At 36.0% G+C, this 26,875-nt stretch overlaps 1 protein-coding gene across 1 annotated transcript in view; it reads left to right on the top strand.

The window, feature by feature from the left end:
- LOC123549353 (RAB11-binding protein RELCH homolog) overlaps positions 1 to 26,875 on the top strand; it is a 140,844-nt gene that overhangs the window by 6,702 nt on the left and 107,267 nt on the right. The window contains 7 exon segments of the mRNA XM_053545460.1: positions 2,038 to 2,764; positions 10,681 to 10,779; positions 11,577 to 11,689; positions 15,351 to 15,441; positions 15,875 to 15,946; positions 16,494 to 16,634; positions 19,517 to 19,681. Coding sequence (XP_053401435.1) covers positions 2,038 to 2,764; positions 10,681 to 10,779; positions 11,577 to 11,689; positions 15,351 to 15,441; positions 15,875 to 15,946; positions 16,494 to 16,634; positions 19,517 to 19,681 — 1,408 coding nt within the window.

The raw sequence follows: 26,875 nt of genomic DNA, 5'->3' as shown, positions 1-26,875 counted from the left end.
CAGTGTTTCAGGTATTATTACTGTTTTTATAAAACTGATAAAGAATCTTTAGAATTTAATAATATATGATTTAGTTGTTTTCAAACAAGTTTTGCACCAGCTCTCCTCATCCCCTTGACACAATTTAATGAAACTTCACACAAGTGTTCAGTAACAACTGTAGTTGTGCATGGTGCATGCTACGTTTTTTTCAGAAAAAAAAATTGCAGAGTTACGGGACTTTGATTTTTGTTACTATACTATATACATAGACACAATCTTGTGCACACCAACCCTCCTCATCCTCTTGACACAATTTAATGAAACTTCACAAAAGTGATCAGTAACAACAGTAGTTGTGCATGATGCATGTTAGGTTCTTTCAGAATTTTTTTTTGCAGAGTTATGGGACTTTGTTTTATGTTACTATACTATATACATAGACACAATCTTGTGCGCACCAACTCTCCTCATTCCCTTGACACAATTTAATGAAATTTCACACAAGTGTTCAGTAACAACAGTAGTTGTGCATGGTGCATGTTAGGTTCTTTCAGAAAAAAAATTGCAGAGTTACGGGACTTTCATTTTTGTTACTAAACTATATACATACAGTCTGCATAGGCAATTTTGTGCGCACCAACTCTCCTCATCCCCTTGACACATTTTAATGAAACTTCACAAAAGTGATCAGTAACAACAGTAGTTGTGCATGATGCATGTTAAGTACTTTCAGAAAATTTTTTTGCAGAGTTATGGGACTTTGTTTTTTTGTAACTATACTATATACATAGACACAATCTTGTGCACACCAACTCTCCTCATCCTCTTGACACAATTTAATGAAACTTCACACAAGTGATCAGTAACAACAGTAGTTGTGCATGATGCATGTTAGTTACGGGACTTTGATTTTTGTTACTATACTATATACATACAGTCTGCATATGCAAACGTACAGTCCACATAATTATGCAGTCTTGTGTGCGTCAAATTGCAATGTAATGTGTCAGTGCGTGCGGGGGGTACATTCATCACCTTCAGTGATAGCCTGATAGGTCTAATTTTAAACAAGAGATATCGATGTACTTATGAGATGTTAGTTTATTTATTTTCAAACAATGCTAGATGCGGCATTGAGGTTTACAGTAAGGAATGATGAAGGTCCATTGGCTTCAGCATCAGCTTATTTGATTAAGTTTGGTGCATTGACATTTCTTCTCAATAATTTTATGGTATTTAAAAGGGCCGCACTGGCTTTTAAATTTTTAGAGCCACTTTTAGATTCAGTGCAAAAAGTTTTACATAAGAAAACAGCCTCATTTCAAGAGCTGCATGAAAAAAAGTTTTGAGTACTGGTAACTTTCATGAAATTTTAGCAGGTTGCTCAGGTGGCAAATGGCAGAGTGGACGCTGATTCATTACTGTTATTCAGAACTCTTTCTATTCACCTATGTGGCAATTTAAAAGTTTGTTAAAAAGCCTGTGCTTACAGATGCTTCGAAACTTAACAGAAATGCCTGCAAGTATGAATCATTAAAAATAGCTGTAAAATTACTTTTTTGTGCAAGTTCAGTCAAATTTTAAAAAACATTTTTCATTGGAAAACATACTAAACAGTACATGTTTACTTTGAAGTAACTGTTTTGACAAATTTATGTATGTTTTATAACGAAGATAGTAACTCCAATGTTCAAATTTCAACACTTGACTCACTAAATAGGTCAGTGAGAAGTCAGTATGCTAAAAATGATAATTGAGAGATGTTCATTATCATGTTGAAACCAGTAGTTTTTTTTAACCCTTATCATGCTGGACACGATTGATTCTGCCTTTGCAACCAGTGTAGATCATGATCAGCCTGCACATCCGTGCAGTCTGATCATGATCTGCACTGTTCGCCATTCAGTCAGTATCTTTTTGGTAAGCACCCCCTTTTAACAGTTAATGGTACTGTCCCAATTGAAAGATGGACAAGTTCATTAGAGAAACTTAGCATGGTAAGGGTTAAATGGTATCATGTGCTGCAATACATGTCTCCAGTTTTTTCTCTTGCAGGTCAGAATCAGAGCCTCCTCCTAGTCCACTGAATGAACAGTCTATATTCGATGACATTCCACCTGGTGGTTACTCACCAGAGAACCAGTCTGACCTGAGTGAGGAAGAAGAACTGCAACATTGTGACTGTGATCACAGTCAAAATGAAAAGTGCCCAGTCTGTGTCAGGGTGCAATCTCCTGAAGTATACAGACTTGATTTTACTGATGAAGGGGACCAGTCTGGGGATCAGGAAGGCTTAGACCGTGTTAGTGACAAAAATGAAACAGAAAGTACTGTTAGTGAATTAAGAAAGGTTGTGAATGATACAGAAGACCAGTCTATATGTGATACTACAAAGGTTGATCATGAGAATTCCATGCATAATGCAGCTAATGAAGCTAGAACTGAAAACTCTGAAACAGTTCCAAAGCAAGCTGAAAATGTTAATGCAAAATCAAAATGTTTACCCACTGGAATGCAAACTAAGGAAAAAGAAGGGACACAAGCAAAAAGAAAAGGGACGAAATCAAAAGACATATGGACAGATTCAAATAGTTCTGGTAAAAAGAAACATGACATATCAGATAGGAGAAAGGGAAGTAAATACAGTCATGCTAAAAGAGAGAAACAGGATAGTCAGGGTTTTGAAACAAATAAAGCTGGGAGAAAAATGTCATCTGCATTTAGCAAAGCATTAAAAGAAGTTTGTTTTAATGTGCCAAAAGATAACAGAATCATTTTAGAGGTAAGTTTATCTTTTATATATTAGCTTTCTTCCCCTGAAATTTAAAACCAATACTTAAGTACACATGTAGGTTAGTGTTTATTAATGTGTATTTACAAAGTTTAACCAGCTACGAGCAGCGCAGTTTGTTTGAAATTAATTTTTTTCTCCGGATGACGTCACAGTGAATAAAAACACTGCAGGTCCCTTCTATACATATGACTAACCTGATTAATAAACGACTGCAAGTTAATGCAGATTTGCTAAAAAAATATTCCCGAAAATTTGAAAAGTACTGCAATGCCAATGGACAAAAAATAATTTCATTGTAGAGTTACGAGCCTTCATATGTTTAATTCAAAATGCTACAGATTGCAGGTTTGGTAGAAATGTTATATAATGAATGTTTTATACTGTCCCATATAGCAGGCTAAGTAGGTAGGGCTTATGAATATCAAAATTTTCCATAATACCAAGTTTATATTTATGGAGATTTAAAAAGTAGAATGGAAGGATCACAACAGGTCTGTCTGAATTTTTAGCTCACCTGAGCACGAAGTGCTCAAGGTGAGCTTTTGTGATCGCCCTGTGTCTGTCGTCGTTTGTCCGTCCGTCGTCAACAATTTGACTGTTAACACTCTAGAAGTGACAATTTTGACCTTATCTTAATGAAACTTGGTCAGAATGTTACCCTCAATAAAATCTTGGAAGAGTTTGATATTGGGTCATCTGGGATCAAAAACTAGGTCTCCAGGTCAAATCAAAGGAAAAGCTTGTTAACACTCTAGAGGTCACAATTTTGGCCCAATCTTAATGAAACTTGGTCAGAATGTTAATCTCAATAAAATCTTGGACGAGTTCGATATTGGGTCATCTGGGGTCAAAAACTAGGTCACCAGGTCAAATCAAAGGAAAAGCTTGTTAACACTCTAGAGGTCACAATTTTGGCCCAATCTTAATGAAACTAAGTCAGAATGTTACCCTCAGTGAAATCTTGGACGAGTTTGATATTGGGTCATCTGGGGTCAGAAACTAGGTCACCAGGTCAAATCAAAGGAAAAGCTTGTTAACACTGTAGAGGTCACATTTATGACTGTATCTTCATGAAACTTCGTCAGAATGTTAATTTAGATGATCTCAAAGTCCAGTTTGATTCTGGGTCATGTAGGATCAAAAACTAGGTCACCAGGTCAAATCAAAGGAAAAGCTAGTAAACACTCTAGAGGCCACATTTATGAACGTATATTAATATGGAACTTGGTCAGAATGTTAATCTTGATGATCCAGGTCAAGTTCAAATCTGGATTAGGTGGGGTCAAAAACTAGGACACCAGGTCAAATCAAAGGAAAAGCTTGTTAACACTCTAGAGGTCACAATTTTGGCCCAATCTTAATGAAACTTGTTTCTCTTGTTGCTCTGTCTTCTGAAAATGCATTGAGTACATACGTTTTTGGTTCTAAAGGTTTGCTTTTTATATATTTATACACGAGCATTTTTGTGTTTTACATGCCATGCCTTTTTGTTTCCATTACGTGTGTTAGAGATTCACCTGGAGGGGATTACTTTTATTAGTCCCCTACTGGTTGAAAACCAGTTTCGGGGACTATAGGAATGCGCTTTTCCGTCATTCCGTCATTCTGTCATTCCGTCATTCTGTCATTCCGTCCGTCCGCAATTTCGTGTCCGGTCCATAACTCTTTTATCCATGAAGGGATTTTAATATTACTTGGCACAAATGTTCCCCATGATGAGACGACGTGTCATGCGCAAAACCTGGACCCCTAGCTTAAAGGTCAAGGTCACAATTGGAGGTCAAAGGTCAACAGGGCTTTTTTCCTGTCCGGTCCATAACTCTCCCATCCATGAAGGGATTTTAATATCACATGGCACAATTGTACCTCATAATAAGATGATGTGTCATGCACAACTTTCAGACCCCTAGCTCAAAGGTCAAGGTCACACTTAGCAGTCAAATGTTAACATGGCATGAACAGGGTCTGTTTCGTGTCCGGTCCATAACTCTTTCATCCATGAAGGGATTTTATTATTACTTGGCAAAAATGTTCCCCATGATGAGACGACGTGTCATGCGCAAAACCCGCACCCCTAGCTCAAAGGTCAAGGTCACAATTTGAGGTCAAAGGTCAACAGGGCTTTTTTCCTGTCCGGTCCATAACTCTCCCATCTATGAAGGGATTTTAATATCAGTTGGCATAATTGAACCTCATAATAAGATGATGTGTCATGCACAATTTCAGACCCCTAGCTCAAAGGTCAAGGTCACACTTAGCAGTCAAATGTTAACATGGCATGAACAGGGTCTGTTTCCTGTCCGGTCTATAACTCTGTCATCCATGAAGGGATTTTGATATTACTTGGCACAAATGTTCCCCATTATGAGGCAACATGTCATGTGCAAAACCCGGACCCCTAGCTCAAAGGTCAAGGTAACAATTGGAGGCCAAAGGTCAATAGGGTTTTTTTCCTGTCCGCTCCAGAACTTTGTCATCCATCAAAGGATTACAATATTACTTGGCATAAATGTTCCCCATGATGAGACGACGTGTCATGCGCAACACCCAGAACCCTAGCTTAAAGGTCAAGGTCACACTTTGAGATCAAAGGTCAATAAGATTTTTTTCCTGTCCGGTCTATAACTTTGTCATGCAAAACAGGATTTAAATATCAGTTGGCACAAACATTTCCCTGGATGAGACAACATGTTGTGCGCAAAGCCCCGGCTCTAGGTCTAAGGTAAAGGTCATACTTAGAGGTCAAAGGTCAAATTCAAGAATGACTTTGTCTGGAGCATTTCTTCTTTATGCATTGAGGGATTGTAATGTAACTTGGCACAAATGTTCACCACCATGAGACGAATTGTCGCACGCCAGAACCAGGTCCCTAGGTCTAAGGTCAAGGTCATACTTAGAGGTTAAAGGTCAAATTCAAGAATGAGTTTGTCCAGAGCATTTCTTCTTCATGCATGGAGGGATTTTGATGTAACTTGGTAGAAATGTTCACCACTATGAGGCACACTTTTTTTAGAATTATGTCCCTTTGTTGTTACTATAAATAGATTATATTGTAACTTTTTTATTACTGGCCGTAGGGAAAAATTGAGACCACTTTTCTGTGGTACAACATGCACGGTACATCCAAATTTTAGGTGTATTTTGATCTATCTGTACCTGGTAAAGAGTTTCTTGTGGACTTAAATTTTATAGATTTTTTTTTTTTTTTTTTTTTTTTTTTTAGGGTTTATTTCACTTTGTTGTTACTATAAATAACTTTTATGATAATTTTTTGTATAATCGACCAAAAAAAAAATCCAAATGAAAACAACTGTACGTTTTTATATACGCTAATTTTAATCCAAGTGCTTTGTTATATTATATTGTATATATAGTACAATATTGTTTATACATCATTGACAGATATCAGTTCATTATGTTATACTGCAGTAGAGAAAATTAGGTGCCTTCCAGTAGGGGACTTTGTATTGCATGGCAATACTTCATTCACTTGTTTACACTGTCCTGTGTCTTTGGAACATGGTGGGGATAAGAGTGAGGTTGGGTGCGCACCATAAAGCAGTTTAAGCTCCCCAGTGGTGTTTTTCCCACTGACCGTTCCAGGCGGTGCCCAACTGTGTTCCTTTGTTTGTTCGTTTTGTCCTAATGTGTTGGCTTTGTGTGTGTGCGCGCGTGTGTATGTGTGTGTGTTTGTGGTGTGCGCGTCTGCGTGCTGTGGGTTTCGTTTTGGGGAGGCTGTGTTTTTGGTACGTGGCATTCCCTGTTTGATTTTGTCTTTGTTTTTAGTCCCCTACTGGTTGAAAACCAGTTTTGGGGACTATAGGAATGCTCTTTTCCGTCATTCCGTCTTTCCGTCATTCCGTCATTCTGTCATTCCGTCATTCCGTCCGTCCGCAATTTCGTGTCCGGTCCATAACTCTGTCATCCATGAAGGGATTTTAATATTACTTGGCACAAATGTTCCCAATGATGAGACGATGTGTCATGCGCAAAACCCGGACCCCTAGCTCAAAGGTCAAGGTCACAATAGGAGGTCAAAGGTCAACAGGGCTTTTTTCCTGTCCGGTCCACAACTCTCCCATCCTTGAAGGGATTTTAGTATTACTTGGCACAAATGTTCCCCATGATGAGGTGATGTGTCATGCGCAAATCCCGGACCCCTAGCTCAAGGTCAAGGTCACAATTTGAGGTCAAAGGTCAACAGGGCTTTTTTCCTGTCCGGTCCATAACTCTCCCATCCATGAAGAGATTTTAATATTACTTGGCACAAATGTTCCCCATGAGGAGACGACGTGTCATGCGCAAAACCTGGACCCCTAGCTTAAAGGTCAAGGTCACAATTGGAGGTCAAAGGTCAACAAGGCTTTTTTCCTGTCCGGTCCATAACTCTTCCATCTATGAAGGGATTTTAATATTGCTTGGCACAAATGTACCTCATAATAAGACGATGTGTCATGCACAACTTTCAGACCCCTAGCTCAAAGGTCAAGGTCACACTTAGCAGTCAAATGTTAACATAGCATGAACAGGGTCTGTTTCGTGTCCGGTCCATAACTCTGACATTCATCAAGGGATTTTAATATCACTTAGCACAAGTGTTCCCCATGATGAGACGACGTGTCATGCGCAAATCCCGGACCCCTTGCTCAAAGGTCAAGGTCACAATTGGGGGTCAAAGGTCAACAGAGTTTTTTTCCTGTCCCGTCCATAACTCTGCCATCCATGAAGGGATTTTAATATTACTTGGCACAAATGTTTCCCATGATGAGACAACATGTCATGCACAAACCCAGTACCCTAGCTTAAAGGTCAAGGTCACACTTTGAGATCAAAGGTCAAGAGGATTTTTTTCCTGTCCGGTCTATAACTTTGTCATGCAAAGCAGGATTTAGATATCAGTTGGCACAAATATTCCCCTGGATTAGACAACATGTCATGCGCAAAACCAGGTCCCTAGCTCTAAGGTCAAGGTCATATTTAGAGGTCAAAGGTCAAATTCAAGAATGACTTTGTACGGAACATTTCTTCTTCATGCATGGAGGGATTTTGATGTAACTTGGACCAAATGTTCACCACCATGAGGCACCCTTGTTTTTAGAATTACGTCCCTTTGTTGTTACTATAAATAGATTTTATTGTAACTTTTTTATTACTGGCGGTAGAGAAAAATCGAGACCACTTTTCTGTGGTACAGCATGCATGTTACATCCAATTTTTAGGTGTATTTTGACCTATCTCTACTTGGTAAAGAGTTTCTTGTGGACTTATATTATTATTATTTTTTTTTTTTTTTTTTTTTTTAATTTCCCTTTGTTGTTACTATAAATAACTTACATGATAACATTTTTATAATCAGCCCAAAAAATTCAATATGAAAACAACTGTGGGTTTTTATATATGCACATTTTAATCCAAGTGTGTTGTTATAATGTTATAACATATTGTATATGTAGTACAATATTGTTTATACATCATTGACAGATATCAGTTCATTATGTTATACTGCAGTAGAAAAAATTAGGTGCCTTCCAGTAGGGGACTTTGTATTGCATGGCAATACTTCATTCACTTGTTTTTTTTTGGTCAGAATGTTACCATCGATGAAATCTTGGACAAGTTCGATACTGGGTCATCTGGGGTCAAAAACTAGGTCACCAGGTCAAATCAAAGGAAAAGCTTGTTAACACTGTAGTGGCCACATTTATGACTGTATCTTAATGAAACTTGGTCAGAATGTTAATCTTGATGATCTATAGGTCAAGTTCAAATCTGGGTCAGGTGGGGTCAAAAACTAGGTCACTAGGTCAAATCAAAGGAAAAGCTTGTTAACACTCTAGAGGCCACATTTATGACTGTATCTTCATGAAACTTAATCATGATTTTAATCTTGATGATCTTTAGGTCAAGTGTGGGTCATGTGGGGTCAAAAACTAGGTCACCAGGTCAAATCAAAGGAAAAGCTAGTTAACACTTTAGAGGCTACATTTATGACCATATCTTAATGAAACTTGGTCAGAATGTTGGTCTTGATGATCTTTAGGTCAGTAGGTCAGGTGAGTGATACAGGGCCTTCATGGCCCTCTTGTTACTTTATTGCTGCTGTCAAGCCTCTGAGACAGGTACCTTTTAATTTCTTAGTGTGTGAACTGGCCAGAGAAGCTATCTAAAAAGCATTTCTTTAAAGTTTGCAAACATGATTTGAGTTTACAGTAACATATGTATTTCCTGTTGCTGTTTTTTCTCACACATGTGCCACAGATCTCATATAAACATTATTTCATAGTTCTATCATGTATAGCTTGGAAGATGGAGCTTTGTATATAATTTTTTGCTGAATTGTGCACTTTACTGTGCACCAGGCCTTGATCTCGATACAATTTCCTGTTTTTCTCATGCAGGTGTCACAGATCATCAATATAATGTCCTGTTTTTAGCTCACCTGAGCAAGAAGTGCTCAAAGGTGAGCTTTTGTGATCACCCTGTCTCCGTCGTCATTGTCCGTTGTCCTTCCGTCGTCGGTGTCATCAATTTGACTGTTAACACTCCAAAGGTCACAATTTTGTCCCAGTCTTAATGAAACTTGGTCAGAGTGTTACTCTCAATAAAATCTTGGATGAGATCGGTATTGGGTCATCTGGGGTCAAAAACAAGGTCACCAGGTCAAATCAAAGGAAAAGCTTGTTAACACTCTAGAGGTCACAATTTTGGCCAAATCTTAATGAAACTGGGTCAGAATGTTACCCTCAATAAAATCTTGGACGAATTCGCTATTGGGTCATCTGGGGTCAAAAACTAGGTGACCAGGTCAAATCAAAGGAAAAGCTTGTTAACACTGTAGAGGCCACATTTATGACTGTATCTTCATGAAACTTTGTCAGAATGTTAATCTTTATGATCTTTAGGTCGAGTTTGAATCTGGGTCATGAAGGGGCAAAAACTAGGTCACTGGGTCAAATCAAAGGAAAAGCTAGTTAACACTCCAGAGGCCACATTTATGACCGTATCTTAATGAAATTTGGTCAAAATGTTAATCTTGATGATCTATAGGTCAAATTGAAATCTTGGTCAGGTGGGGTGAAAAACTAGGTCACTAGGTCAAATCAAAGGAAAAGCTTGTTAACACTCTAGAGGCCACATTTATTACTGTATCTTTATGAAACTTAGTCAGATTGTTAATCTTGATGATCTTTAGGTCAAAGTCAAGTCTGGGTCATGCGGGGTCAAAAACTAGGTCACCAGGTCAAATTAAAGGAAAAGCTAGTTAACACTCCTGAGGCCACATTTATGACCATATCTTAATGAAATTTGGTCAGAATGTTTATCTTGATGATCTTTAGATCAAATTCGAATCTGGGTCAGGTGGGGTGAAAAACTAGGTCACTAGGTCAAATCAAAGGAAAAGCTTGTTAACACTCTAGAGACCAGATTTATGACTGTATCTTCATGAAACTTAGTCAGAATGTTAATCTTGATGATCTTTAGGTCAAGTTCGATTTTGGGTCATTTGGGGTCAAAAACTAGGTCACTGGGTCAAATAAAAGGAAAAGCTAGTTAACACTCCTGAGGCCACATTTATGACCATATCTTAATGAAACTTGGTCAGAATGTTAATCTTCATGATCTTTAGGCCAATAGGTCAGGTGAGCGATACAGGGCCTTCATGGCCCTCTTGTTTCTCATACATGTGTCACACATCACCTATACAATTTCCTGTGGTTTTTTTCATACAGATGTCACAGATCATTGATGCAATTTCCTGCTTTTTTCTTGTACATGTGTCACAGATCACTGATGCAATTTCTATTTTTTGTACAGATGTGACAGATCACCGATGCAATTTCCTGTTTTTTCTTGTACAGGTGTCACAGATCACTGATTAAATTTCCTTTTTTCCCCTCAAACAGGTGTCACAGATCACGGATACAGACACACAGAATGTTATTCTTATGCTGGCAAGATGTTTACCACATATCGTACCCAATGTACTGTTGGCTAAAAGAGAGGTAAATAGTAACAAAGTTCAACTGAATACCATTGGTTCCCACTATAATACAGACCACATACTTCAAACTTCATAGGAACCGCCTCGGTAGTCTTAGTGGTAGAGCGTCCGCTTTGAGTGTGGAGGGTCATGGGTTTGATCCCCGGCCGCGTCATACCAAAGTCGTAAAAAAATGGTTCTAGTAGCTTCCTCGCTTGGCGCTCAGCATTAAGAGGATAGTGCTAGGACTGGTCAGCCCGGTGTCAGTATAATGTGACTGGGTGGGGTATCATGCCACGTGTCTACGGCATGATATTCCAGTGAGGCAGCACTATAAAGTTGGGCATTGTGCTCACTGCTACAAGTAGACACCGTCGTTTATATGACTGAAAAATTGTTGAAAAAGACGTTAAACCCGAACACACACACTCAATGATTGCCTGTGGTCATTAGAGAACCTCTGTTTTTTTGTTGTTTTTTTGGTTGGGGGAGCAGAAGGTCAAAGGTCAAGGTCACAGTGATCTTGAGACTGAAAACTATTTTCTCTGGATAATGGAGGAATGCTTTTGCCTACAGATGTCAGACTTCATAGGATGATTGCCTGTGGTCAATAGAAGACCACAATTTTGTGTTCGTGTGTGTGGGGGGGGGGTGGGGGGTCAGTAGGTCAAAGGACAAGGTCTCATTGACCTTGACACTGAAAACAATAATAATTGAAGACTGCTTTGGCACATGAACCTCAAACTCTTGCAGGAATTAATTCCCATTTATTCTTTTGTCTTGCAGGAGTTAATTCCCCTTTATTATTTTTTCTTGCAGGAGTTAATCCCCCTAATTATCTGTACAGCAATGTTACATCCAGACAGTAAAGAGAGGGACAAGTTGCTCAATATTTTGTTCAATCTAATCAAGAAACCTGATGAAGAACAGAGGTAAGGTCAACATAGTTCATTCTGTTGAATAGAATACTATTTGGAAAAAAAAAGATGAGATAAACATGATTGTTCTATCCTTGCTATAACAGAAATGCAGAATATCTATTTTTATGGTCCTGGATACTTTGGAGGTATATAGTGTTTTAACTGTCTGTCTGTCCATCAGTTTGTGTACTCAACTTTTCCTACATTTTTCATCAAGTTCAAATGAAACTCACTACAGATCTTCAGCATCAAGTGGACATGGAAATATAACTCAAAAAATATTTGGAGATTAGAATTTCAACAGCATGTGCATCTCCACTTTATGTTATTTCATTTGAATTGGATGGAAACTGTAGGTGGGGTTGTGTATATAAGGTACAGATGTAGTTGCCTAAAAAAATCAGTAAATTTGATTAGACCTTTTTGTGGCTCTGTGCTGAAAAAAGTATTCAGTACAATTTAAAATGCAACATGTTGTGTGAATGTCCATTGCATAGTTATTTTATCATGAAAGTTTCAGGTAAAAAGAACCATTTTTAAAAAAATAACAGAAATCGTGTTCCTGACTGGTCACATGCCAGATTACCCCACCCACTTTAAATGTGAATAACTATAAAAGTAAGTAAAAACTGGTAACACTAACACTTGTTAATGAAACTTAATACCTGTAGGTATATTACCACAAAGTATAAATAAAATCAAAAAACATTTTGCGCAGACACCTAACTGGGACCCCCCATTTCAATTTAATTGGATGGAAACTGTATAAGGAGTTTAGTACGCAAGATACAGATGTTTCCAAACAATATAATTGAAACTTTGTATACATAATGAATATGAAGCAGACATGCAAGTTATGTCGAGATTTTAATGAGTGATTTTTTAGCTCGACTATTCAAAGAATAGTCTAGCTATTCTACTCACCCTGGCGTCGGTGTCGGCGTCACACCTTGGTTAAGTTTTTGCATGCAAGTACATACAGCTATCATTTAAAGGCATATAGCTTTGAAATTTATTTTTTCTTTTTCTAGGTCAATTACCAACCTCACTGGGTCAAGTTCCATAACTCTGACATGTATTTTGAGCAAATTATGCCCCCTTTTAGACTTAGAAAATTCTGGTTAAAGTTTTACATGCAAGTTACTATCTCCAAAACTAATGCAGATATTGAATTGAAACTTCACATATGTCTTCAGGGTTATAAAACTAGTTGATAGCAGCAAGTCCCATAACTCTGACCTTCATTTTGGCAAAATTATGCCCCCTTTTGGACTTAAAAATTCTGGTTAAAGTTTTGCGTGCAAGTACATACAGCTGTTACTAAAAGGCATATAGACTTGAAACTTATTTCTTTTTATTTATTTTTCTAGGTCAATTACCAACCGCACTGGGTCAAGTCCCATAACTCTGACATGTATTTTGGGTAAATTATGCCCCCTTTTGGACTTAGAAAATCTGGTTAAGGCTTTACATGCAAGTTATCTCCAAAACTAATGCTGATATTGAATTGAAACTTCACATGTGTCTTCAGGGTTATAAAACTAGTTGATAGCGGAGTGTCATGCGCAAGAACCAGGTCCCTAGGTCTAAGGTCAAGGTCACACTTAGAGCTCAAAAGATATAAGAATGAAAACTTTGTCTGGAGCATTTCTTCTTCATGCATGGAGGAATTTTGATGTAACTTGGCACAACTGTACACCATCATGCGCAAGTCCCTTCTTTAGAATTACTTCCCTTTGTTTTTACTATAAATAGCTTATATTGTAACTTTTTCATTACTAGTCGTAGGGAAAAATCAAGACCACTTTTCAGTAGTACAACATGCATGTTACATCCAATTTTGAGGTGTATTTTGACCTATCTCTACCTGGTAATGATTTTTGTGTGGACTTAGAATTTTTTTTTTTTATTATTTTTTTTTAAATGAACTTTCCTTAGTTGTTACTATAAATAACTTATATAATTGTAACTTTTTATAATTGAGCATAGGGAAAAACCAAGACCACTTTTCTGTGGTACAACATAGATGTAACTTTCAAATTTTAGGTGTATTTTAAGGTATCTCTACCTGGTAAGGAGTTTTTTTGTGGATTTAGAAAAACAAAATAATTACAATAATTACTACACAACCACAGAATTAAAATTCCATTTGCAAATACAGGAGCTAGTGTAAAGAAATTTGCTATGACAGGCGTATATTGTGACATTCTGGCACTCTTGTTTCGTTTTTTTTTTAATGCCATTGGGTAACTAAAAATAGAAAAATATGGTCATAGTTTTAATAAAAAATAGATTTTTTTTTCAGTTTGATCATCAAAAAGATGGTTTATAACTTTAAATATAAGAACTGGCTTTGGATTGTATTTTGGGTCACCATTACTAAAAATAGAAAAATGGTTTATGCTCAATAATTATCTTTAGTTTGGGTGCACCTATTGTCAGCAAACTTTGTGTTAAGGTAGCTTTTATCAAAGAATCATAAATTACATAGGGAAATGACACATGTATTTTTTTATACCTGTACTTCTGAATGGCATGATGGATGCAGTCAGATATGTATAACAGAATATGGCCATTTTTTAAAGAACCTGTTGGCGTGATGCAATGAAAACCTGGTTTTCATGGAATTTCCATGTTTCTTGTTTTAATTGTGTCTCATTTTTGGCCTTAAGAATGTTACAGAATATTATGTACTCAACTCCTCCTACAGTTTCCACCCAGTTTTAAATGTCACCAAGTATAAATCATCTGAATGTGAAGCAGATATGCATAGATTGTTTGGACTTTCATATCAGATTTTATTGTAGTTACACCATCCTTGGACATAATAATTTTGTTCTGTCAAGCATTTTTAGGGGCATGTGTCATAAGATGTTGACATCATTCTTGTTCTTTTATTGGCAGTGTGAAATTTCATCAAGGAATATGCAGGTACCTGTAGTCCATTGAATGCAAAAATTAGTGATAAAACACTCACTGAAATTACCAATGAAACATTAAACTAAAGAGATTAGTCAGGTTGTAGCAGTCATAATTTAAATCATTAAATTTGTAAATATTTTGGAAACTTTTAAGTATTTACCGAAAATCATTTATTTATTTTTAGATGCTTAGTTTAAACATATTTATTTCGAAAATAACATTACAATTACATTACAAGTATGAAAGGGATTAGAATGAAAGAAAACTTAATATAGAGTTCTTCTCCCTGTATAACAACGATAAATTTACATATATGGCGGTTAATACAAGTACAATGTAGTTAAAATAATGTAAAGTAAGTGATAACATTAGATGCTTGAATTCAGGAGAGATTATTACATAGGATGATCATTTTTGTTTCTGTGAGTGATCAATTGATGTGTTGTTAATTCAGCAACAAAATTTTACATGCTAGACAAATTGTCACCTTATTTCCCCAATGCCATAAGTCAATTTGTGGCAAAATTGAGATTTTATTGTCATTAGGTATGCCTCAATGTCCTCTGTAAAATGATGAATTTGTGGCCTTGTAGAACTAACATAAACAGGCAAAATTTCAGTTCAACAAGGCTGTAGGTAGTGTAAAGTCATTGACACTCAAATCTTTAAATGTCGTTTCCCAAAACACATTGTGGAAATAAGGCAATGATTAATTTAATCATTAATGCTGAGAATTTGTTTCATATTTCAGACATATGATACTGACAGGGTGTATAGCATTTGCTCAGCATGTGGGACCAACAAGACTGGAGGCTGAGTTATTACCTCAGTGCTGGGAACAGGTCTGGGATGTTGTTGCTTATTACCTCCCTTTAATTGTATATATTCTGTAATTTCTTGCCATTTTCCTGTCAGTTTTTATCATGTTTTTACACAAAATTTAATTTACTAATTTCATATTACTCAAATTAGGGTCGTACTTATAATGGAATTAATTACATTATACCTTTTACTAATGAACACTGGAGGGCAGCTCACCACTCGTGAAAATATTGCATCAGATGTTCAGTTGATGAAAGATGTTTCGATCTTACACTGAAACAAACAGATATCTGCAGTTGATTTGCAGAAAATAAAAATATGAATTTATGAAATATATTGTTCCTCAGGATATTTTGAACTTGCTTTGAGGTAGATTAATTTATGTAAGATTTATTAAACCTCTGATACTGTTTGTGGTGATTGTGTTTAATGTATTACCTGGGTATATTACAGATCAGTCACAAGTATATGGAGAGAAGGTTGCTAGTAGCCGAGGCGTGTGGAGCACTAGCTGGGTATATTCCTGTAAGTCTCATTACGTCCACAGCAATAATATATAGAAAATCAATATCTCGAACTCGTTTATCTCAAAATTCCTGCTATTTTCAAGTCCTGTCATGAAAAATGTGCAAAAAATATCAGTATTTTAAATCAGATTTCAGTTGTCTCAAATTAAAACGCTCGATCCCTTGGAATTGGAGATAGGGAGTTTCATCTGTATTAACTTTTATTTTCTTTGCTGTACACAGTTTACTGCGTTTAAGTCTTTTAATACTTATGTTTTAAAGTGATAGAGCTATTACTTATCTGTATGGTTGCCATTGTTACATTGTACAGATTGACAGTTCAATGAATATTCAGTATATTATTGGTAATTAGAAGAAAAAAATACCGCCATGCCTGAAATAATTCCTGGTAGGTCACCTGGAGTTTTCCCTCAACCACAGTGGCAATATAACTAACTGTGTAGACACAACTTAAATACAAACAAACATAATTCTATGTACCATTGAGAGCTGTGTAGATATCTTATTTCCTTCAAAGTGCTAAGAAGCTATTTTGATAATTTCAGAGTGAGTTACGTAGTTCTCTGGTATTGTCGATGCTACAACAGATGTTACAGGATGACAAGGAGGCCGATGTTCGGGAAGCCGTTGTCCGAAGTCTCGGACTTATTATTGGTTTTATATCTGACAAGGACAAGTATCCTCAGGTATGAAAGATAGTCTTATAGTTTTATTAGGCCTGTCTGAATGCCTATAACTGAAGAACTTTGCATGTTGGGGTATGTTTACTTATTGGCCGAGCTTGGCAAACATTCCCTGTGACTATAGCAACAAAGACAAAATATTTAAAAAGTATTCATCTTCAACTTCTATTTGAAAACAGAAATTTAGTCATTTTGTTACAACTTGTAAATTTGGTTTTGTTGAAAAATTAGAAACACTGTCATTATTTTACTGACATCCTTTTGAAAAAGACAATGAGAAAAAAAAGAAGAAAAAAATAGAAATGAGCCGCGCCATGAGAAAACCAACATAGTGGCTTTGCGACAACCATGTATCCAGACCAGCCTGCACATCTGCGCAGTCTGGTCAGGCTCCATGCTGTATGCTTTCGAAGTCTGTTGCAATTAGAGAAACAGTTAGCGAACAGCATGGATCCTGACCAGACTGCACAGATGTGCAGGCTGGTCTGGATCCATGCTGGTCGCAAAGCCACTATGTAGGTTTTCTCATGGCGCGGCTCAAATAATTTTTCTTGAAACAGATGGTTAATTTCTATGTAGTTTTTGCCACAGTCAGTAAGAAGATGTACAAAAGGAATTTATGGAGAAATATTTTGATGAATTGTGAAGAATTCAGGGATAATACATCAAGATGTTTTAATAGCCACCCTTTGCTGTTTGTTAAGAGCACTGTTTTGGGTATAGGCTTTTTAGCTCGACTATACGAAGTATGGAGAGCTGTCCTACTCGACCCGGGGTCCGCACTTTGGTTAAAGTTTTGATGCACTTTCACTTTATCTCTGTAATTACTTGATGGATTTGTTTCAAACTTAAAATAGTTATTCTTCATCATAACCCACATCATATGGCACAAGGGCCATAACTCTCACACCAATATTTCATGAATTATCCCCCCTTTTTACTTAGAATTTCAGGTTAAAGTTTTGATTCACTTTCACTCTATCTCAGTTATTACTAAATGGATTTGATTCAGACTTAAAATATTTGTTCCACCTTATCACCCACATCATATGACACAAGGTCCATAACTGTAGTACCAATATTTCATTAATTATGCCCCCTTTTTACTTAGAATTTCAGGTTAAAGTTTTCATGCACTTTCACTCTTATCTCCGTTATTACTAAATGGATTTGATTAAAACTTAAAATAGTTATTCAACATCATCACTCACATCATATGACACAAGGGCCATAACTCTCACACCAATATTTCATGAATTATCCCCCCTTTTTACTTAGAAATTCTGGTTAAAGTTTTGATGCACTTTCACTCTAGCTCAGTTATTACTAAATGGATTTGATTCAAACTTAAAATAGTTGTTCCACGTTATCAGCCACATCATAGGACACAAGGTCCATAACTCTGGTACCAATATTTTATGAATTATGCCCCCCTTTTACTTAGGATTTCAGGTTAAAATTTTGATGCACTTTCACTCTATCTCAGTTATTACTTAATGGATTTGTCAATGATTAAAACTTAAAACAGTTATTCAACATCACAACTAACATCATATGACACAAGGGCCATAACTCTTGCACCAATATTTCATGAATTACCCCCCCCCCCCCTGCCATTTTTACTTAGAATTTCAGGTTTAAGTTTTGATGCACTTCCACTCTATCTCAGTTGTTACTAAATGGATTTGATTCCAACTTAAAATAATTGTTTCACCTTATCACCCACATCACATGACACAACGTCCATAACCCTGGTACCAATATTTCATGAATTATGCCCCCCTTTTACTTAGACTTCCAGGTTAATTTTGATGCATTTTCACTATATCTTAGTTATTACTAAACGGATTTGATTCAAACTTGAAGTTGTTATTCCACATCATCACCTACATTATATGACACAAGGTGCAAAAATCTCTTTTGCACCAATATTTCATGAATTATCCCCCGTTTTTCTTTGAATTATACTTATTTAGTGTTCTTTATCGCTCTTATTACTTAATACTTTTGACACAGACTCAAGCTATTGTTCAATATCTTCATTCTTATTGGAGTCATTAAACACTAGTGACAGCTCGAGCTTCCTCAGATGTGCCCAGTTTCACTATCCAGCATCGAAATAGTCGAGCGCGCTGTCTCCTGTGACAGCTCATGTTATGTCCCCGGGCATATAGTAACTGAACTGTATGTAAATCTGTTTGTCCGTCCATACGAACGTGATTCCCTACAGCCCACATTAATGACTGATTTAGTTCATACTCACACTCTACAATCCTTGTGTCAAGACCTTCAAAGTGATCTATATATAAATGACCTTGAGTGTGCCATGAGAAAACCAACATAGTGGGTTTGCGACCAGCATGGATCCAGACCAGCCTGCGCATCCATGCAGTCTGGTCAGGATCCATGCTGTTTGCTTTCAAAGTCTATTGGAAGTAGAGAAACTGTTAGTGAACAGCATGGATCCTGACCAGACTGCGCGATCCATGCTGGTCACAAACCCACTATGTTGGTTTTCTCATGGCATGGCTCATTTAGTTCATATAAGCACACCTTGTGGCAAGACCTACAATCTGACCTATCTATAAATGACCTTCACCTTTATTTGATCTTCACCTTTAAACTTAAAACCTAAAAAAATATCTTTGGTCATACACCTGGTGGCATGATTTTGCACAAGGAAAATGCAGCTCCTTGTTTTAATATGTAGAAAAATAGCTATTAAGCAGATCAGCTATGGAATTTTTACATTGAAATTAGAACACGAAATATTTTAAGAGATACAGATACCTACTTCACTGCACTATCTTGTTTCCTGTTATATTGCTAACATCATTTACAAATGATTCTGTATTTGTTCGCTTACATGATTTATATATTTTCAGGGTTCAGAATTGTTGAAAACTGCACTGAGGGACCCTGCAGAGAAGGTCGTGACTTCAGCCAAGCAGATATTCTTGCCATCTTTTGCAATGTGGGCTAACGAGCTGGGCAAGTTGGAACACAGCTTGTTACACGGGATACTGCGTGATCTAGAAGAACTAGTTAAGGCAATTCTATTACCTCTGCTAACCTCACTAGTGCTTTACTAACCTGATACTGGAAAATTTGCTTTTTCTCTGCTTTTATGAAATTTTTGTCTAAAATAAGTCAGAAGTTTAGTTGAGCCACACCATGAGAAAACCAACATAGTGCGTTTGCGACCAGCATGGATCCAGACCAGCCTGCACATCCACACAGTCTGGTCAGGATCCATGCTGTTCGCTAATGGTTTCTCTAATTGCAATAGGCTTTGAAAGCAACAGCATGAATCCTGACCAGACTGCACAGATACGCAGGCTGGTCTGGATCCATGCTGGTCGCAAAATTAATGCACTATGTTGGTTTTCCCATCCTGCGGCTCAATTTGCTTTGTTTGAATCTGATGAATTTCAGATTTGAAAACATCAAATAATGGAATGCAGGGTTTCAGAAATCCCATGTCCGGAGCCGGGGGGCTACCAGAAAATTCTGCCGGGCTACTAAATTTTTTCAGAGCGTGCCCGCCGGGCTACCTTGAAACTTGTATCGAGTAGCCCGGAAATCAATAATTTAGTCTTCAAATATAATTTTGATAGTTGTCTATAATCCCCTTGTTTATCAAGAGATACACGCAGAAGGCTTTAATTATTATCACCTACTGTCATAATCGGCAAACAATTAACCGTTAAATCGTACCCGCAGGCAAATGTTTACAAAAACATGTGCACGAGTGATTTTAGACTGATCCAATAACACCAAAGTCGCTGATCGGTATTGTAAACAATATGCAAACCAGTCTTAAAATTACGTCATTTTAGTGCCACCTGCCATAGTGTACTTTCGGTTTCGCTGACCTCAATATTTATCGAGCGATCAGAAAGAACAGATGTTTCATTTTGAGGCAGTTTAGTGCCTAAACTGATTGTTTATGCTTTTCGATTTAAATACTTGCTTAACATGCAAAAAAATCGACCATGATTTAGCAGAATATCAGAAAGTATACAGAATTTTGGACAAACATAAATTCCGATAAGTGAATACACAGTGCCAAGAATCTGAGTGACGTTATATACACGGTTCTAGTCCGTTTATTAAACCAGACAAATGTTTAGAATCAGACAGAATTATTATGTCAGCTTTAAAAAAATTTGAGATAAATTACAATTCATCTACAGTTCTAAGGAATTTGCAAGTTTATAAAGATTGATTTGCGTTCCATTTATATTGCCATGTTGCAATAACTATCAGGAGTACTCCTGATAATATTTCTCAGTTTAAATACATGTACCGGTTTTATCTTTTAAAAGGAGAAAAAGGAGTAATGATAATTGCTATTTAAGAGAACAAAATTTATAAACCTCTAATAATTTAATCAGTCCATCCACTGTAGTATAGAAGCAAATAGTAAATAAACCGAAATGGCCATTGCCAAATAAACTTAAATGTTCGAGCTACCAGATTAAAATTTTGGTAGCCCAATGGGCTACCAATAAATTTGCAGATTTTTGAAACCCTGTGGAATGTAAAATGTGACATGCATTTTTGATACATATTAATATTTATAAGTTTTTAACAACCTTTGACTTGCAGGGACATACTTTGATTATGAAATATATTCGCTGCTTTTTATCTTTTTAAACAGTATAGTATAAACAGCCTAAGAAAATTGCAAGTGTTACGTTTGATAGTGCAATGAAACATTTTGTTCAGTCAGTTACATAGAGTGTTAAGATTTAAATTTCAAAAAACTGCCGTAAAGCAGCACTTTGTTATTGAAAGCAAATTTTCCATATCTTTTACATTGTAATTTGAGCAGGTACTTGTACTCCTATATAATCAGAGTTTACAGTTTTATCCTATTAACCTGTGTAAAAAAATGTAAAACAGTAATTTCATTATGTGTACATTTATTTATTGTGCAGTTTTTTGGCTACTGGTGTTCTTGTTTGTCAGACCTACTAATTTTTCATTTTTATTACTGTGAAATCATTAATATTCATGGGGTTCTAATTTTAGTGGCTTAGTGGTTCAATCCATGAAGTTTAATCCCAACAAACCAACAAATTTTGTATTCATTTTATCTTCAAAAGCTGGAGTCCACAAATTCATTCATGCATATTTCATGCCCACAAAATTCAATGATTTCACTGTAAGCATATTTTCGGAGTAAGTCTTCATTCTTGAAAAATCAAAGAAATTATAAAAAGTGTACTTAAGTCAGTGCTTAAAAATGTGTTAAATATGTGTTTCAAATATAGTTTTGAAATAATATTTAATTTTATGAACCAAGAGAATGTATCTTACATGCAACAGTCATTTGACTGTAAACTTCTTACATCCACATCAAATAGAAGAGAGATGTATCTTTTCCTTCATTTTTTTGCACTTTTTATTGGAGTATCATGAGTATGGACAGATCTCTTCCGACAAAATTCCCTGTTATATATTACCAAGGTTGAAAAAATGCTCCTGTTACATGTTCAAATTCATCATAATTTTCAATTCATTTCATTCGAAAAGTGATAATTATCATCGAAATTTTAGTTTATCTTCAATTTATATTGATAAATTTTTAATTAAGGTTTTTATTTAGCAAAATTTAACAGGGAGTATTTTGTCTATTGAGGCACGGAGGATTTTGTCTAATATTTGTTTTTTTTACTGGCTAGGGACAGTCACAATTCTACTTGATTTTCATCAAAGTTTGAATATAGTGGAACATATGCATTCTTAATTCTATGTGTATTTAATAATTTATAGTAATTTGTTTCTTTCTCAAATATCACATTCTTTTAAAGCAAACTATTTGAGAAACTTAGTAAAATGGGAAGACCAGCTTTAATCTATTAGAATACATCTGAAAAGAAAATGTACATGTAATTAACCATGTGGCTAGAGTTTACTGGTAACTATTGCCCACTACTAATAAGTTTCGTGTAAACATGTTTTTCAACTTCCTTTATATATGTATATTTTCTTTTTTGCCTACTTAAGGATGTTCCATGTGTACCAGTAAGTGTTCTTTTTTTAATACTAACTGGGGTAAATGTGGTGTAGTGGTGTTATCTTGTGTTGCTCACCTGATCACAACTTGCTGACAGGGATTGTAAATATGATCAGCTTTAAATTTTTCATTTAATTTGTCACCCCTTTTTCATTTTTATTTTTATTTTAACCATAATTTGACTTTGTTCTTTTATTAGCATTAGTTTTATAATCATAATGGGTTGTGTTGTGGCAAGTTAAAGTTTTTGACACTATCTAAGTATGGAGTTGAAAATTGGCCAGGTGAGCAAAGCAGGTTTAATATGGTTCCTCTTGTCCTGTGGGAAACAGATCAGAATTTCTAAACAACCAGAAAGAAAACAGATTTTTGAAGAAAAAATGAGTACAGTAAAGTACAGTTTACTGGCAGCCTCAAGAGGATGATCAGAATGCTAGTGTGAGTTGTGCATCATTGTACACAAAGGATGAATTTCATCAATATGTAGGAGAAATTCTTTCTTTATCATAGCTTTTGAAATGATTCAGATTAATAACTTTGAAATATGATTATTATTAAATTGAATCAGTTACAAAGTTCCAGTGATGTTCTAAAAATCCTTCCATGTCTTTTATATATAAAGTGACTGTTAAGTCAAAAACATTATTAACCTTTAGCCTGCTAAATTTCTATAATGGACTGGTCCTTCATTCAATTTGGGCAATACCATTTATAATTCAGGGGGGTGTTTACTGAAAATTTATTGACTGAATAGCGAACAGTGCAGACCATGATCAGACTGCACGGATGTGCAGGCTGATCTTGGTCTGCACTGGTCATAAAGGCAGAATCACTTGCCGTAAAGATTTCGCACATTTAGAGAAAAAAAATAGAATTTTTCATTGTTGCTTACTTTAGTTATCATTACAGTTAAACTTGCATTTTGCCAGATTTTTTCACTACCTTGACTGGCTGCTTAAGACAAGTAAACATAAGAACAAAATGTCAGTATTGGAAGTTAATTGACAGGCTGCTTAAGGCAATTAGCTGCTTAATACAGATGTTAAGGCAGATTCAACCATATATTATATTGGTTTCAGTGTGAAGATGATGACTCACCTTAATGAAGGCTGGTCGTCTTCATACTGGATGACCTGTCTTAATGAAGGCTGGTAATCTGCATACGTCTTTTATATTAAATTTTGTTGATTATCTAAATGCTTCATTTAAATATATAAGTTAATCAAAAATGTTAAAAAGACCAGTGTAGTCCATAAACATTTGGTATATAAAATGTATGACAAAAATTTAACTGACCCAAGTAAAAGTTTAAAAGGAAGGTCAGTTTCTTAAAGTCATTGAAAATGTTTATTTACAAGAATATGTGAAATAATGCATTCATAAGCTCTGCATTAACAGTGTCGCTAGATGTTTTAACTGTATTTTTAAATAGCTTCCACTCATAGATTACCCTTTGTTAGCTGTATTTTCCCTTTTCCCCTTTTCCCAAAAGCTTTATTGTATATTTGGTTGTAGTTTCCTTTTCTCTTTTCCTTTTCCCCCAAAAGCTGTATATTTGGTTAGGAACAAATCATGAAATGTAACATACTGGAGAGGTGTGATTTCATACTTGTACACTGAGGCTGAAGTACACTTACCTCTTTCATTCAGTAGTCTAAAGTTTCAAAATTAAATTTTGCGAAATCATTAATATTTGTGGAGGACTAATTTTCGTGGACTTTATTCTTCCATCCATCCACAAAATAAAATCCCAAAGTAACAAGCAAAGTCCCTACACATTTTTTCTTCAAAAGTTGAAATCAGTGGATTTAGATCTCCATGAAATAGCTGTTTATAATACAAGGTGGGCAAATTACTTGGATTTATCAGACAGTTATCAGCTGACAGTTTGGTGTAGTGATTAAGGTTACGAAGAAGGCCTTGAGAAACAAATATCAAACAACACCAAATCATATAGAAAGAAAGATTTGTTTGACATGAAAATTAAACAGCATGTAAAAGATGTATATTATGTTACGAAACAAGTGTCAGTATACTGATATAAACATTGAATTCCAGAAAATGACTGCCTATAGGGGCCCCACTTCCAGACAGTCAAACCACTTTAAAAACTCACCATTTTCAAAGAAATGTTACACATGTTCGTTTTGATGCATTTGCAATAGCGTGCGAGTGGTGAAATTTCACATAACAAGGTGGGACACAGTTTTCAGCAATTGTTTATCTTTATTTCTTTACAAATGGCATTCATTTTCAAAGGGAAACAACTTTTTCTCGACGATTACTTAAAATAGTCGGAAAAAGTTGTCTCCCTTTGAAAATGAATGCCATTTGTACCTAAAGTATTCCGAAAAAGTTGTCTCCCTTTGAAAATGAATGACATTTGTACCTAAAGTATTCCGGAAAAGTTGTCTCCCTTTGACAATGAATGCCATTTGTAAAGAAATAAAGATAAACAATTGCTGAAAACTGTGTTCCACTTTGTTATGCGAAATTTCATCACTCGCATGCTATTGCAAATGCATCAAAACGAACATGTGTAACAGTTCTTTAAAAATGGTGAGTTTTTAAAGGTGTTTAACTGTCCGGAAGTGGAGCCCCTTTAGGCGGTCCTTTTCCGGAATTCAATGTTTTTATCAGTCTACTGACACTAGTTTCGTAAAGTAATATACATGCTTTACATGCTGTTCAATTTTCATGTCAAACAACTCTTTCTTTCTATGATTTAGTGTTGCTTGAGTTTTGTTTCTCAAGGTCTGATTCTCATCCTTAACTACATAATTATATGCAAACATGAACAAGAATTAAATTTGTCTCAATATTGATTTTATAGGATACATAAATCTACAGTTTAGCTCTGTTCTCATGTAGTTCCATAATGCTTTAAATTTTATGTTAAAAACAGATAGAGAAGCTGTCCAAATAGAGAATATGCAAAATTACATGGTTAGAAAAACGTTATTTCAATATTGCCTATGAACGTAGAATGGAGTCAGTAAAGCTTTCTGGTATGTAAACTAAAAATAGGAAAAGATATGAAAGTACTAATGATTTAGGAACATGTGGCAATTGAGTAGGGATATATAAGCATGTTTATTATTTGAGCCGCGCCATGAAAAAACCAACATAGTGGCTTTGCAACCAGCATGGATCCAGACCAGCCTGCGCATCCGCGCAGTCTGGTCAGGATCCATGCTGGTCGCTTTCAAAGCCTATTGCAGTTAGAGAAACTGTTAGTGAACAGCATTGATCCTGACCAGACTGCGCGGATATGCAGGCTGGTCTGGATCTATGCTGGTCGCAAAGCCACTATGTTGGTTTTCCCATGGTGCGGCTCATTTATAACTGATATAGATGAACAGGTCTACCAGGTATTGTGTGAGGCCTTTATGGATCAGTGGTTAAGGTTGAACACTTCAAATCAGTTGCCCCTCACCAATATGGGTTCGAGCCTAGAGGGGCATAGAATTATTCATATGAGAAAGCCTCCCTGGTCAGTTGTTCTACTCAGGTACCTGCTCGTGATGAAATAATACTCGGAGGGGCACCTGGTGTCTTCCTCCACCATCAAAAGCTAGAAAGTCGACATATGACCTGTAATTGTGTCAGTCTGACGTCAAACCCAACAAAAACAAAACCAGGTATTGTTCCTTCGATGATTTGTCAGTATATAAGTGTTAGCATTTTCTTGATCAACGACTGATCCATTCATATTGAATAATAGACATGTTTATATCAAACTGCTGAACTGACATGTTTTCACGAATGGTTAGTAAAGGTAGTTTTAGTTCGTATCAAAACATTCTTAGCTACACTGTGACCCAAGTTATTTTGACTCTTCAAGTGCTTTTCTTCACAGTCATGTATTGACTTCAAAAGCTTTTTTAAAAATGTTGCATAGACTTAGCAGCTTACTTTTGATTATTTATTATTTATAGTAACCAATATGATAATGAGTAGTTGTTTTTATCTGCTAATTTGCAAAAGTCAATCTGTCCATCCTTCAGTCTTTCTGTTTGTGGCATGTTTTTTTCCTAGATGATAATTTTTTAACCACTAAAGGAAATGTAATGAAACCCAACATTATGATAGCTAGTAATGAGACAGAGTGCAAAGTGAAAGAAACATAACTCACTCTTGAACAGTTTTTGAATTATCTCCCCTTTTTTATTATCATTTGTCAGGACAATAACATCAGATCCTTTGAGGGAAATACAAC

This window comes from Mercenaria mercenaria, chromosome 6, assembly GCF_021730395.1.
Source record: "Mercenaria mercenaria strain notata chromosome 6, MADL_Memer_1, whole genome shotgun sequence".
In the NCBI taxonomy this organism is placed as follows: domain Eukaryota; kingdom Metazoa; phylum Mollusca; class Bivalvia; order Venerida; family Veneridae; genus Mercenaria; species Mercenaria mercenaria.
This window is presented reverse-complemented; position numbering and strand designations above follow the sequence as displayed.